This window comes from Tamandua tetradactyla, chromosome 7 (genome assembly GCF_023851605.1).
Source record: "Tamandua tetradactyla isolate mTamTet1 chromosome 7, mTamTet1.pri, whole genome shotgun sequence".
Taxonomy (NCBI): Eukaryota; Metazoa; Chordata; class Mammalia; order Pilosa; family Myrmecophagidae; genus Tamandua; species Tamandua tetradactyla.
Window position 1 is genome coordinate 117545813 of NC_135333.1, and position 16569 is coordinate 117562381.

Consider the following 16569-nt stretch of genomic DNA (forward strand, 5'->3'; position numbering starts at 1 on the left):
TTTTTAAGAACTGCTCTATAATTTGGCCTATAATTGCTTGTATAATCACTGTGCACAACTAGTGTTGCTTCTCTTTCTCATTGTTTCTCATTTATTATATATTGAATGTTGAGAATAGTTATCTGTTATTAATATCTCAAATCTACTGTTAACTGAGCATTTGAATATCCCTATGTGGTAAGAAAATGCATGCTTTCTCTCAAATTTGTCTTACCACTTCTCTCAGTGATTAACTGTTAATTTGAAATTAACCAATTATTCTTTTTTCTTGTCTTCAAGTCATGTTGACCTCCACATTCTTTATGATTTCAGTTGTATTTTAGACAAACAGCAGAAAGTTAACCTAAGGAATAGAAGCAGATGGAGAGAAATTCAATTTTAAACACTCCTTCATCATAATTTTTTACTTACTAATTTATATATTTTTGATCTTTTAATTTTTTCCTCATACTCATTACTCCTTCTGTACGAAAAGTCATTTTCTTAGAGCCTCCATGCAACATTTTCTGTATCTTTCTTCACTGTGTGCAATGCCCATCTCGTAACTAAACCTAAACTCATATTTATATATTTATATTTGCTTCAATATCCCTTTGTCCTACTATTAGTTTATTTTTCCCCCTCCAGTAACAGAGCCATAGACTGCAGAGGAAACCTGCAGTTTCTTGTTATTCACAGCAATGCTATCCTACAGTTTCTGCTGACTTTTTCATAGGGTAGGAAGCAGGAAGGCAGGTACATGACAGCAGGAGCAAAACTGTCACCCATGTCTCACGTTCACATATCTGTTAAAGGTTTACTATCCTTGATTATTGACCACGGGAAGTGTGTAGGGATGTGTGTGTGTGTGTGTGTGTGAAATGCAAAATGTGACCTGATGCAATTGCAATGATGGATATAATTTAGGTACTAGAATAAAAACATTTTTAAGTGATCAAGACACACATGGCATTCCAAATCTCATCAAAAGAGAAGAAAAAGTACTTTCCTTGAATTTAGGCCCCTGTAATTTATTCACTTAAAAAAAACAAGCAACAATGACTACTGTTATATACTTTATTTCCTGGTGGAAATGCAATTTAAGTTCTAATTATCTGTTCAGTTTCTCTGGAAATGTGATCTATTTTTTCTCACTGAAAAACTATCTGTAAAACTTAATGAGTATTCTGTTACTGTATCTGAACAGTGCTTTGCAAACTGTAGTGTAACACTAGCTATCACTTCTCTTTGTCACAGGGATCAAAGTAATATATTTATTAATTTGTTCAGACTATAGAATCTCCAGGATAATAATGGGAAACCATACAAGAATAGCTGTATTTATCCTAACGGGTTTGACTGATGACCCACAATTGAAAGTTGTGTTATTTATCTTCCTGCTTCTCACCTACTTGCTCAGCATCACAGGCAATCTAATCATCATCACACTCACCCTGCTGGATGTTCACCTCAAGACACCCATGTATTTTTTCCTTCGGAATTTTTCCATCTTGGAAATGTCTTTTACTACTACATGCATCCCTAAATTGCTAGTTATGATGGCAACTGGGGACAAAACCATTTCCTATAATGGATGTTTCACTCAGTTGTTTTTTGCTTTCTTTCTCGGAGCGTCTGAATTTTACCTGCTGGCAGCCATGTCCTATGACCGTTACGTTGCCATCTGTAAGCCCCTGCACTACACCACCATCATGAACAGCAAAGTCTGTGTACAGCTTGTCTTCAGCTGTTGGCTTGCTGGGTTCTTTTCCATCTTTCCACCACTCCCCATTGGTCTAAACCTTGACTTCTGTGCTTACAACATTGTCGACCATTTCTTCTGTGACACCACTCCCCTGCTGCAGATCTCCTGCTCAGACACACGCCCGCTGGAGACAATGGGTTTCATCTCAGCTTCAATGGCACTCGTGGTCACCTTGGGAATGGTGATAATATCATACACGCACGTCGCATTGACAATTCTAAAAATCCCTTCAAGTAATCAGAGGAAAAGGGCATTTTCCACGTGTTCTTCCCATATGATTGTGATCTCCATTTCTTATGGCAGCTGCATCTTCATGTACGTTAAACCCTCAGTACAACAAAGAATTTCTTTTTCCAAAGGAATTGCGGTGCTCCATTTCTCAGTTGCACCACTTTTGAACCCTTTCATTTACAGCCTAAGGAACCAACAAGTGAAAAAAGCCTTCATAAATATAGTACAAAGAACAGTCTTTTTCTCAAAGAAATGAATATAGCATTGCATTATTTAAAAGATATGGAAAAAGGAAATCTAACACAATATCAATTTATTTATTAATAGCTTCCAATACACAGCTTTTCTAGTTTTTCTTCTTCCATTATTTTTATATTCACCTTAATCTCTCTTCAGAATTTATTTTTCATAAGTCTTTGTTCCAAAGAAGATAATTTTCATTTTTTTCTCTATTGAATATTCTTTTCTCATCACACTTCCTTTGCTTTGATATCTGGAAAAAACAAAGCTAAGTTTTCAATCTGTCTCTTTTGTCTGCAGTAAAACTAATTAATCAAGCCTATAAAATATTGTTTCATTTAAATATTAAATACATCACACAGTGCAAAGTTTATGATACAATCCTCTTCTTTATACACTATTACTTGCAATCAATAATAACATATTCAAGCTTATTTTAATGATAAATTTGTCTCACTAATTTAACAGTGCATATTACATTTAAAGAAAATTTTAAAGAGCTGTAGCACAGATTCCTTATCAGTGTTGATATCCATCTTTGAAAATGTTGGTTTATTTAAAAATCTATGAATATTGTTTTAAAGTACATTCTACTCATGTAGAATTACATTAAATGTAATTGTAGCTTCCATATTGTAGATAAATATCTACCTATTTATCTATGAACATTTATCTTTTGAATATTTTTGAGAGAATGCTAATCTCATAGCTTATTGTAAAATTAATAATGCAATCCAATATACAATTGGTGTTTCTATACCAGGGAAACACCCTCCAATTACTTGATACATTTCTGAGACCTACTTGAAGTTTCTTGGTAAATGGCTGTTAAATAATGAAATAGTGCTCCTCACTTTATCCTTCTCAGTAATTATTTATGTCTGCTATATATTTGTTACATATATTTATATATATGCCTATGTCTATTGATATCTATCTATCTGTCTCATCATCTATCTATCCTCTGCTAATGAAATCACAATTGTAGATGAATCCTACTCTTAAGGAGAAAATTTCTTATGTTAATACACAGACTCTGAAAGCAATTTCTGTTATGACCAGAATTTTACAAAGTGAAAGCAAACAGAAAAATGCTTTCATATAAATTCACAGTATTTCAATGAAATATTTGTTTTAAAAGTATGGGTATATTAGGCCATAATATTGTTTCCCATTTCTTCTTTCTTATTTTTAACTGTGCCTTGATTTGTATGGAGAAAAGTTTGAAAAATATTGGCTAAAGCAGCAGAATAAAATACAGCCATGGAACAAAATATAGTTAGTAAAAATTTGAGTGGATACTTGCACAGTTTTCTCTAAAATATTTTGAATGATGTGGGCTGTAAAAAAGTATTTGAGTTTATATTATGATTTCGGGAAGAAGTGGTTATTTAAATAGCTGCTGCATATTTTTCCTTTGATAATTTTAGATATGAATTTTTTCCAATTTTGAGAAGCTAGATCTAATAATCCTAGAGCATTATCTAGATTTAGAAACTTTAAGAACAAAGAAAATGAAAAAACTATACAATACTTTGAGAAAATAAATAACATTAAAACTTTGGTTTTTATTAATATTCTAAGTAGGTTTCATTCTGTTATGCACCAATCAGAATAAGTAGGCTAAAAACATTCTCCTCAAATAAAACCGTTATGTTATCACTGAACTTTTCTGAAATGGTTTCATTATGTATTTTTGAATGTTTGTTATCTACAAGTCATTTGTCCTAGATCATGCTCTATATATCTAAGGAAGAGTCTAGCCTATATAAATGAAAACTTGCCCTAATCCTTCTCACTCCCAGGCAGAATTAAAGTTTTATCATCTGTTCTGTATGGTACTTCACATTCGCCATGCCACATCGCCTCATAAATATATATAAATATATATATATATATATATGAACCATGACCATTGATCTTAGTTCTGAATCCCCAGACAGTTTTATATTGCTGATTTTGTTTTGTTTTGTTTTAACATGTTCTTTAGCACTAACACTGTCTTAAATTTGTATACAATTTTGTTTTTGAGAAAATTCCACCTGAAATGCTCAAATGCTTTATTCTGAAATGCCATCTGAATTTCTGCCCTATATTTTGTTGAACACTCATTAAATTCCAGACAACACTGTTTTATACAAATAAGTTATTTCTTGCAACAATAGTGTGATATAAACGTTATAATTAGCATTATGCATAGGTTCAAAAGAGAGTTCAGGGAGGGTGTGAGTGTGGCTCAGTGGCAGAATTCTCGCCTGCCATGCAGGAAACCCATGTTTGATTCCCGGTGCCTGCCTATGCAAAAAGAAAAAGAGAGAGAGAGAGAGTTTAGGGAGGTTAAGAAAATTTCAAAGGACAAAGAGCTAAACAGGATAGTCAAAATTTTCTAATGTTAATCCACAGTCCATTAAGGGACTCTGAAAGCAATTTCTGTTGTTACCAGAGTTTTACACAGTTACATATAATGGAAAAGGTTTACATAAAAATGCATAGTATTTCCATGACATTTTGTTTTAGAAGTACCCATATATTAGGCCATAATACTATTTCCCATTCTTCAAAATTTAAGCTTAGGAATCTTAGTTTCCATTAGTCCAATAGGAGACACTGATATCTTTTTTAATTAAAAAATTTCAATTAGAGATGTAGGTTTATAGAACAATCATGTAAAAAATACAGCATTCTCATATATCCCATTCCTCTGTTATTAATACACATTAATGTGGTATCTTGGTTTCAATTGCTGAAAGAATATTATAAATGCACAATTAACTGTGGTTGATAGTTTGTATTAGGGTATATATTTTTCCCATTATACCAAAACATCACCCTAAGATTAATACCTTACATTAACGTGGTATATTTGTTATAATTCACAAAAGAACATTTTAATAAATGTACTATCAACTGTCACCTATTATTTACAATGGGGTTCACTATGTTGTACAGTCCTGTTTTATCTTTACATTTTTATTTTAATAGCATTCATATGACTGAAAATTTCCCCTTTTAACATTCACATATATCATTCAAACCTGTTTGCTATACTTACAGTGTTGTGCAACCATCTCCACCATCCATTTCTGACACTTTATAACCAACCCAAATAAGAATTCTGTACAAATTAAACATTAACTCCCATACACTACCCTCAACCCAACCCCTGGTAATCTGTATTCCAGATTCTAACTCGATGAGTTTGCTTATTCTAGTTGTTTCGTATCGGTGAGATCATGTAATAGTTGTCCTTTAGTTTTTGGCTTATTTCACTCAATGTAATGTCTTCAAGTTTCATCCATGTTGTTGTATGTACTCAAGCTTCATTTTTTTTTCTGTAATATTTTATTTGCTGACCTCTTCGAAACATTACAAAATTCATAATGGCCAGTGGAAATTTCTATGCTAAAATACTACTCAAAATGACAGATTTCTAATAAAAAAGATTTTAAACCATAGTACCTTTATTTTACTCTGCACATTTCAACATGTGAAAATTACATTTTGGTGGTAAAACTCAGGTGACAAATACAAGACAAATATCAACTAATATCATATTTCTGGCTTAATGGAAAACATGGCAGTTTTGACAGTCATGTTTAGCACCGTGGTCAAGTAAGGAGAAAATGGGCAGGGCTATCACAGAGGTATGCAAAATTTAACAGGTCAAATAATCCTTCGCCTTGCTGAGAAATTACAGATAGGATATATGTAGTAAATATTTTTGTAACAGGGTGATTTTAGTCATTAGTGACCATCGTTCAGTTCATGTGTTCAAAGTAACTGCAGTTAGTTTTGATCACTGAAAACTGGATTCAAATAAATTACAACTCGGTGAACTAAATACCTTACATTCAAAAATATAGTTTCCATCTGGCAAGTTTAAGGTAAAGAAATACTTGTAATTCTAATATCCTTTAGATATAATTGAGACTACTCTACTATACCTAAATAGGTGTACTATTATGCATAGTTAATTCCAGTTACCATATTAAATATTTACTGGTCATCAACAGCAGAAATTTTTATGCTCCAAAAGAATTATCGGTCCAGTAAAATGGTTACACCTAATTTCCTTTCTTTCTTTCTTTTTTTTTTTAACATGGGCAGGCACTGGGAATCGAACCCGGGTCCTCTGGCATGGCAGGCGAACATTCTTGCCTGCTGAGTCACCTTGACCCGCCCTTAATTTTCTTTTAAAGACAGAAGAACAAAATTGAAGGAAGATTGGCTCTTTCCTATTGGTATCTTTTTCAAATTGTGGATACAAATTTACCAAAGAAATAATTATATATTTTGCCTAACATCAAATAATCTGCAAAAAGTTTCTAAGATAGATGCATTTCATGTTCAATTTCCAAAAATAAATAGAGGCTTTCTAACTGACTAAATTAACTAATTTACATTCCTAGCTCTCTAAAGCAAACGTTAAAAACAAAGCACAAAAAATGGTCTCTTGGTTTTTGAATAACCCATTTAGTTACATAAAGTATTTTCCATCCCAACACTTCTTCAAATTCCAAAGATATTTATTTACTTTCAAAGAACATGACAGTCTTCACTTCAAAACATTCCATCGGTTTCCATGGCAACGCTGCGGGATTCCTTGGCTACCATAAGTCGCATCAGTTGGCTGGAATTTCTCAATCTTCTTTACATCTTGAGCTTGATCTGTTCTATATATCAAACAAACTAAATCATCTGTTACTTTAATACACAGACTCCCATCAGAATGCCTATATTTGAGAACCACACATGCCTTCATAGGGTCTGCAAGGTAAAGCCTCTCAGTCGCGCGGCTGATCTCCTCCCAGGTTTGGTATTGCGGCAAGGTGGGCTCAGGGTGGAAAGGGAGGAGAAAAGAGAGGCAAAGCCAGGGAGGCAAGGCTGCGGACCTAAGGCGGCGCCACCGGGCACACCTACCCACCCACTGCAGCCACCAGACTCAGGAGTCCTTCATTTCGTTTTAATATGTATTGCCTGGTATGTATATACCAGATTTTGTTTATACATTCTTCAGTTGATGGACACGTGGGCTGCCTCCATCTTTTGGCAATTGTGAATAATGCTTCTATTAATATTGTTGTGCAATTAAATGCTTCTTTGTGTCTCTGCTTTCAATTATTTTGGGTATATACCTAGAAGTAGAATTGATGGATCATATGGTTATTTTATGTTTAGCTCCCTGAGGAATTGCCAAGCTGTCTTCCACAGAGGCTGCACCATTTTACAGTCTCACTAGTACTGAATGAGTGTTCATATTTCTCTACATCCTCTCTAACACCTGTAATCTTCTGTTAATTCAATAGTAGCTATTCTAGTATGTGTCCAATAGTATCTTGTGTTTTCAATTTGCATTTTTCTAATAGCTAATGATGTTGAGAATCTTTTTATGTGCTTTTCATCTATTTGTTTATCCTTTTGGAAAAATGTCTCTTCACACCTTTGCCGGTTTTTACATTTTGTTGTTTGATTTTACTGCTGAGTCATAAGATTTCTTTATATATTCTGGATATGAAACCCATATCAATATATGATTTCCACATATTTTGTCCCATTGAATAGGTTGTCTTTTAACTTTTGTGATGAATCCTTTGCTACATAGCTTTTAATTTTGAAAATGTCTATTTATCCGTTTTTTCTTTTGTTGTTTGTGCTTTGGGTTTAAAGTATAAGAAACCATTGCCTAACAGAAGATCTCAAAGATGTTTCCCTTTTTTTCTTCTAGGAGCTTTGTTATCCTAGTTCTTATATTTAGATCTTTGATCCATTTTGCTTTAGTTTTTGTATAGGATGTGAAATAAGGATCTTCTTTTTTTTTTTTTTTCTTTCTTATGGATATGAAGTTGTCCCAGCACCATCTGTTGAAGAGACTATTCTTTCTCAATTGAGTGGACTTGGTAACCTAGTCAAATCAATAGGATATAGATTTGATGGTCTATTTCTGAACTCTCAATTCAGTGTCATTGGTCTATATGTCTATTCTTGTATCAGTACTATGCTATTTTGGCCATTGTAGCTTTGTAATAAATAACTCCTCCAACTTTGCTTTACTTTTTCATAAGGTTTTAGCTATTCAGGGCTGCTTAATCTTCCTATAAATTTGATAATTGGCATTTCCATTTTACAAAGTAGGCTACATGTATTTAATTGGAATTGCATAGAACCCATAAATCATCTTGGGTAGAATTGACACCTTAACAAAATTTAGTCTTCCAATCCATAAGCATGTAATGTCCTTCCATTTATTTAGATCTTCTTTGATGTCTTATAGCAAAGATTTATAGATTTCCATGTAGAGAGTCTTCACATCCTTGGTCAAATTTATTGCTAGATATTTGATTCTTTTAGATGCTCTTGTAACACAAATTTCTTTCGAGATCTCCTCTTCAGAATGCTTTTTACTAGTTTATAGAAATTACCAATTTTTGAATGTGTATATTGAATGCCTAAAGTCAATTGTTGCAGTTTTAACACGAGCAATTTTGTTAGCAGCTTGCAACCTCTTTAGTTGATCAGGAAATGACATATCCCAATACTTGAACATCTTGCCAACAGAAGTAGCATTTTTCACATCTATGGGCATTCTAATTCTTCACATGAAATAATGAATGGCTGCCACCCTTAAGAATTACAATGTTATTGGATTCCAAAATTTGTAAGAACTGTCAGGACTTGATAGACAGAAGACCGCGTCACTGGACCCTATGACCTAGACCACCATGGTAACATCACCACAGAATCATGTCTCAGGACTATTTCTATAATACAATTTTAATGGGTTTTTTGCATTTTTTTCTGTGAAGATACTATTAAAGGTGTGCCAACTATGGTTTTAAATTTGCTTATGAAAAATTTGATTATAGATTTCCCTTAGACTATTACATAACATAATGAGTGGTGTTGGACAAGTCATTTAACATTCTCAGTTTTGGTTTTCTCGTTTAAAAACATGAATCATCTATTTCATATGGATATTAGTTATATTAGATGAGTAAGTTTACAAACATATATAGCCAATAAAATCACAGTGTAGATTATTAAAATGGATCAAACATCAGAAAACGATGTTGAAGAAGTGTCATCAATTCATTTAACTTGTTATATAATTGATATAATTTCATTTTTAATTCTATTGTGACAACTTTTTGTTTCCTTTATAGCAAATGTCTTCCATGTTTTTCAATTTCATTCAAATTAAATTTAATGTTTCATAAGAAGATTCTGCATTCTATGATATTTTACAGAACAATTTATTTCAATATATTTACAATATACTTTTTATAACAAATCAGAAACCTTTAGGGTGAACAAAATCCTCTAAATTGAAATAACACAAAATAGGGGTTGTCAAACTCAGGAATGAAAATCCTACCAATAATCAAACTTTACTAAGAAGTTTAGGACACAAACATTATGATGTACAAGGAAGCAAGAAGTCCAAGATGGCCTAGTCCATGGTTCAGTTTATACCTGACATGTTATGGTGCACGTTAGCCCTAGCATCTGTAAGTGAGCACATTACTTTCATAAAATGAAGCCATTTTGATAATGAAATGTCTTCATTTTATAATCTAAAAATTACATTGGTTACATGAAATTTCAGGGAATATTGTCTCATAAATTCATAATTCCAGATGAGTTTACTAGAAGCAATTCTAGACAGAATTGTTACAGCAATTTTAAATTCTGCTAAAAGTATTCCATAGGTAAGGACTCTTCCACAAGTAAGTACCATTAGTATGTTTGCCAGACACTCCTTTCTTAACAAGAACACTTGGAAAGTTAAGAATAGAAGAAAATTTTCCTCAACATGATAAACGGCATATAGAAAAAACCACAGCAAATACTGTATTCAATGATGAAAGATTGAATGCTTTCCTTCTAAGATCTGGAACAAGACAAGGATGCCCATTGTCCTGATTAATATCCACATTGTGCTAGAAGTTCAAGCTACAGCAGTTAAGCAAGAAACACACAGAAGGTCTGGAGCTATCTATTTGTTACCTTTCCAACTTTTTTCACTCTCAAACAAGAAATGGAAAGAAAAAGATCAATTTTTATTTTTAAAGAAAGACTGTCTCAGACTACTCTGTCAGTTTTGCCTGAGGAGCTTTTAAAAATGACCTCCAACAGAGCTGATCCCCAACAATCTGAAGTCACTAACCAAAAGCAGTGATCAGCCATCAGGCCACATAGCCACAAATTTTGGAGAATTGGGTCCTGACAGGATAGCCCACCCTGGCATAAACAAGATACACCAGAAGCCTCAGTGGCAGTATCCACTACTGCCTGCCGTGGGGTTGCAGGATGGGAAACTGTAGTTGCTGCATGGAGGATGAAATTCACTGATAGAGTCCACAATTTACCAGCTTATTCCTCCTCCTCTTCCCTGGATGCTGAACAATACTTCACAGTACTCTAGGGTTTCAAAAGACTTGATTCAACACTTCCTGCCAGTTCAGTTTAGTTGTTTTGATGGAGAGAATGATTCCTAGAGCTTTCTACTTCACCATCTTCCCACAAGTCTCATTTTTTTTCTTCTGGTTGTACAGAGTCACATGAACAAGGCTTTAGAGGAATTTTTACAAAGACTCATAAATTTTATTCTAATTTAGGAAGAATGATTAAGGGAAAAGAAAAAAGAGAAGGCCAACTTATTAATAACAGAAATGAAATTAGAGCAAAACCACTGATTGTCCAAATATTAAAATAATGATAATATGATTTTATACTAAAAGAGTGCCAATACATTTCAAAAGAAATGTAATGAATAATGTAATCACAAAACTTTGAGAATAAAAAATTAGAAATTCTGACATGTCTTATATTTATTAAGGATATGGATTCTATTCATGCTTGAAATTCATTACTACTGTTCATGTAAGTTGTATCATTCCACGCCATTTTCTCCTTCTCTTTGTTTCTCTATTCTCCTGTAATGTATTTGTGTGTTATTTGCATACAAGAAAATCTTTGGCTGCGTGGATTCTATTTTTCTGACAGAGATGCATGAATGAATGTTTCATTCTTTCAGAGTGAATATTTCATTCAGAGAATACATGAATGAATATTTGACTCTAATACATTCTTAATGAAAATTAGCATGCCATAATTTTTTGCATTAATCAGTTAGCAAGTTAGCATACTTTAATAACTTCTACAATAGTTTTAAACTGAACTTATTGAAACTCAAGTATTTTAAATTTTGAAAAGAATATCTAACATTCATTTTTTTCTTTTTTGGCAGAAAAAGATATTAATTTTCTTGTTAAATTTTTTTGTGCCAGGTTCATGTCTGGTTATCTGATCAGCAGATAAAATCCAAAAGAAATTTCCTCTTACCTTGCGAAATTGACCTTCTTCCCTAATCTTTCCATCATATTATTTGTTCACTTTCACATAATCTCTTAAGTATTTGAAAATTTAGAACAAACATGTACCACCAGATGACTGCTATTTTCAAAAAGAACATTAAAAAGCCTCCTTCAAATTGCTATTTCCAATCCCAGATCCATACTACTTAAGAGTGCTGTAATAGCCAAACTAATTAATCATTTCAGTACTTATTTCCTACTTTGCTAAAAGGAGATAGTGAGAGTATTGTTCTATTATGGAATTGGTTTCAGGATTTTTTGAGATAATATTTTATAATGCTCATCACTTGGTGGTTGCTAATACACAGTGTAATTTATTTGTCAATTTAATTATCACACAATTATCTAAAGATATGAATTATGGAAACAAACTGGGAGAATTAATAAAAAATTTTGCTTCTGTTCATGAGAATTCATAGTTTGAAAAAATTGGGACTTCAACAGGCAATAGCCATAGGAATATAAGTTTCACATCTTCGTATGATCCTAATTACCAAATTAATAAATTCTCTATGAAAATACTTAGAAAAATAGAAATAGAAGGGGACTTTTTCAACACAATAAGGGGAATATATTGCTCACTGTCACCACTGTTACTCAACATTTTACTGGAAGTTCTAGCTGGAGAACTTAGATAAGAAGAAGAAATGAAAAGCATCCACATTGAAGAGGAAGAAGTAAAAATTTTCAATATTTGCAGATGACATGAATCTAAATACTGAAAATCCTGAAAAATCCACAAGAAAAGTATAAGACCTAATAAATTAATTCAGCAAATTAGTGGGGTACAAAATCAAGAAGCAAAACTCAGTATTGTTTTTATACACTGGAAATGAGCAATATGAAGTATATATAATAAAGAAAAAATTATATTTACATGAGTAACTATAAAATCAAATATCTATGAATAAATATAATCAGGTTGCAAAGAAAATATACTCTGAATACTACAAAACGTTGACTCAAAGACCTAAATAAATGGCAAGACCTTCTGGATTCATGGATTGGAAAACTGAATGTTGATAAGATATCAATTCTACAGAAAGCAATTTATAGATGTATTGAAATTCCAATCAATATTCCAAAAGCTTTCTTGGCAGAAATGGTAAAACCAACCGTCAATTTAAATGGAAAGGTAGGAGAACCCAAATATCCACACCATATTGAAAATGAATAAAGTAGGAATATTCACATTTCTGATTTTAAAACTTGTTACAAAGCTATTGTAGTGAAAACAGCATGATACTGACACCAGGACAGAGGTCTAAACCAACGCAAGTGAATTGAAAGCACAGAAATAAACTCTCATGTCTATGACCTATTGATTTTTGACAGATTCATTCAGTTGGTAAGGAATAGTCTCTGCTGAAAATGGTGTCAGAAAACTGAACACTCATATGTAAAAGAATGAATATAAGTCCCCCTACCTCACACCATTTACAAGAATTATATCAAAATGGAGCAAAGATCTAAATAAAATCCATGACAATACAACTCCTAGAAGAAACACAGGGAATCATCTTTAGAACATCATGTTAGGCAGCAGTTTCTTTGATTTCATACTAAAAACACAGGTAGTGTAAGAAAACATATATAAATTGGGCCTAATCAAATTTTAAAATTTTTGTACGTGAAAGGATTTTGTCATGAAAGTAAAAAGGCAACCTACAGAATGTCAGAAAAATACTTGGAAACCACATATCCAATAAGTTTAAATATTCACAATCTATAAAGAAATCTTACATCTAAACAACAAAAAGAGAAACAACCAATGCAAGGTGTTAATAGTAGGGTGGTAAAAGGGAACCTATATTTCATGTACGATTGTTCTGTGAACAGCAGAAGAAAAGAATAAATGATAGGAAGAGAGACAGTCTCTTCTGAATCCTCCTTAAAAATCCTTTAGTGATTAGATTAAGCATGACTCATTAAAGAAGACACTCCCCTTGGCTGATTACAATTGGAATCAGCTGTGGATATAGCTGATGTGATCATGATTTAATTTTATTAAATATCTTCATAACAATTGGAATCAGCTGTGGATGTAGCTGATGTGATCATGATTTAATTTTATTAAATATCTTCATAACAAGACCAGCCAGCACTTGCCCAACCAGACAAACAGGTACCACCATCTGGCCAAACTGACACATGAACCTGATCATGACAGCTTCTGACATCAAGTGCAAATACAGCAGTAATTCAATCCAATCTAATTCTGCTCTAACTACCCTAAAGTAGGCAGACTCTATGGGGAAAGGACATCTCCTTATAAGATTACTCTGAAGGCACCTCTTGCAATTTCAGGAATATAGGCTATCATACTTCTCACCAACTTGCTACAAAGGGTTACTTCCACTGCCTCAAGTTTGACAATTTGTTATAACAAAATTATAGCTTCATTGTTATAAAAGCATACAAAACACAGGGAGGCATAGGCAAGATCTAAGAGGGTCTCAAATGATGCGTCTGTGTTCTCTATATATGGAGTCACAATATCTTATACTCCCAGCACAAAGATAGATCTTATCAATCATGGAAGTTTCAGGACTTCCAGTATTCAATGTATGGAGTTCATATGGACTTCATTATATGTGCCATTTCTGGGGCACATGCTCAACCCCTTCATTTGGTGGCAGCCAGGCTCTCCCTAGTCCCCCAAGGAGTGTGTTCTATCTTCTCCAAGGCCTGAGGCCGCACGACTCTTCCACTGCAACAAGGTGGGAGACTCATCCTCACCCATCAGGGTAAACTCACCCTCTCCATGTATATGGGTGGGTCCACTCTCCTGGCTGAGGTTTCTTGGCTTCAGACCCCAGCTTCCATGGTTCTTACTCTGTAAACTCCAATCTCTCCCTTTTTTGTCCTCCTTTGTCCAGATTGGCAGTGGTTCCATTTACACCAACAGTCTCTTCAAGCACTCCAGGACTTCTCCTTCATTCTCTTCAGAGTTCCTCCAAAATCTTCCCCTTAGCCATCCAAAACACCATTCCAACATATCTGGTATTTGCAAACTGCAGCAGCACCCCACTCTCTGGTACCAAATCTGTTCTAGTTTGCTAGCTGCCGGAATGCAACACATCACAGATGGATTGGCTTTTAATAAAAGGGGATTTATTTTGTTAATTCTTCAGAGGAGGCAGCTAACTTTCTACTGAGGTTCTTTCTTATGTGGGAAGGCACAGGATGGTCTCTGCTGTTCTTCTCTCCAGGCCTTTGGGTTTCAACAACTTTCCCCGAGGTGATTCCTTTCTGTATCTCCAAAGACCTGGGCTGAGCTGCAAGTGCGGAGATGAGGAATGCTGAGCTGCTTGGGCTGTGCTACGTTGAGCTCTCTCATTTAGGCACCAGCCAATTAACTCAAACATCATTCATTGTAGCAGGCACGCCTTCTAGCCGACTGCAGATGTAATAAACAACAGGTGAGGTTCATGTACCATTGGCTCATGTCCACAGCAACAGAACTAGGCACCTTCACCTGGCCAAGATGACAACTGAATCTAACTACCACAGTCCCCATATGTAATCTTTTAATAGTTGGCATGATGGATAATCAGAAAATTCTCCTTAATTTTCAGTTACCAGATATCTTGTTGTGGAACAGTTTAGCTTTCCATGATCCTGTTTCTCTGGTCCACTATGTGAAAGACTGAACATATTTTCTTAACATTCTTCTCATAGCTGCTTTGACCTCCTTGTTCTGCAGGCCGTAGATCAGAGGATTCAGCATGGGCATGATCACACTGTACTGTAAGGGGAAAATCATCTCCAGGAAGGAACTGGAGGCTAGCAAAAGATAGCTGATGAAACCTGAGCTGTAGAACAAGATCACAGTTGTGAGGTGGGAGGAGCAGGTGGAGAAGGCCTTGCTTCTGCCTGAGGTGGAGCTGATGCTCAGGATGGTGGAGACAATATGGGTATAAGAGAAGAAGATCAAAATGAAAGTTCCAAAGAAATGCAAGACAGAGGAGCTGAGCAGCATAAAGTTGGGAGAGGTATCAGAGCAAGAGAGAGGGAAGAGAGAAGAGAGCTCACAGCTGAAGTAAGGGGTGGTTTGGTCCTCACAAAAGTCTAAATTGACAGCTGGGAGAATATTGATGAGTGCATCAATAAAGGCCAGGCCCCAGGAGCCCCACACCAGCCTGACACAGAGCTGATTACTCATCAGCTGGCCGTAGAGCAGAGGGGAGCTGACGGCTACATAGCGGTCATAGGCTATCACCGCCAGCAGACAGGCCTCAGTGCCCCCCGTGGCAAACACAAAGAAGGCCTGAGCCAGACAGCTCTCTACAAAGATGGCTTTGTTTTTAGAAAGTAGATTCTCCAGCAGTTTGGGAGCTGTGACAGAGGAGTGGCAGAGGTCCAGGAAGGACAATTGTCCCAAAAAGAAGTACATGGATGTGGATGTGTGGAGGTGAGAATCGGTCCTGATCACCAGGTTCCCCATTAAAGTCAAGAGGTCAATCACCAGGAGCAGCACAAAGGGCAGAGCCTACATTTGGGGGTTGGCAAACAGCCCGAGGAGGATGAACTCACTGAACCTGCTATGATTTCCCATAGTGATAAAAAGAAGCTTTATCCTGGGAATCCAAGGAAGAGACATCACTTCTCCTTTTGTGCCTCCCATGTACCTAGTGCCTTAGCTGTCTTACACACTTACCTCAATTTACTGATGTATATTTTACCATGCTCAGACATTCCTAAGATAACTCCCAAATCATCATGATAGGCTTGATGATTTTTTGGACAGCAGTCCACTACTCTTCTATCAACCCCTTATATAATTTTGTGGGTCATCTTATGTCTATGGGGGTTTCTTTTATTTTTAATATGGGTATTAATATAAAAACATCTTGTATACTCAATGAAAATAGAGAGAGAATTTGTTGATGCATAAGAGAAAGGAGTTAATAGCAGAAATGCAGACCTTGGAATGGGATCCAGAGCATAGGTGAAGTTTTGTCCTTAGGAAAAGGGAAT

The 16569-nt window shown here is 34.8% G+C and overlaps 1 protein-coding gene and 2 pseudogenes across 1 annotated transcript; 1 reads left to right on the plus strand and 2 right to left on the minus strand.

Annotated features, from left to right (window-relative positions):
* The first annotated feature begins 1292 nt into the window (after positions 1 to 1292).
* Positions 1293 to 2231, plus strand: LOC143690020 (olfactory receptor 6C74-like). Its single transcript, XM_077168032.1, has one exon. The coding sequence runs from the start codon at positions 1293 to 1295 to the stop codon at positions 2229 to 2231; it is 939 nt and encodes a 312-aa protein (XP_077024147.1).
* A 4544-nt stretch (positions 2232 to 6775) lies between these two features.
* Positions 6776 to 8798, minus strand: LOC143690606 (signal recognition particle 9 kDa protein pseudogene; annotated as a pseudogene).
* Positions 8799 to 15226: 6428 nt separating this feature from the next.
* On the minus strand, positions 15227 to 16147 carry LOC143690021 (olfactory receptor 8S1-like; annotated as a pseudogene).
* Between the last annotated feature and the right edge of the window lie 422 nt (positions 16148 to 16569).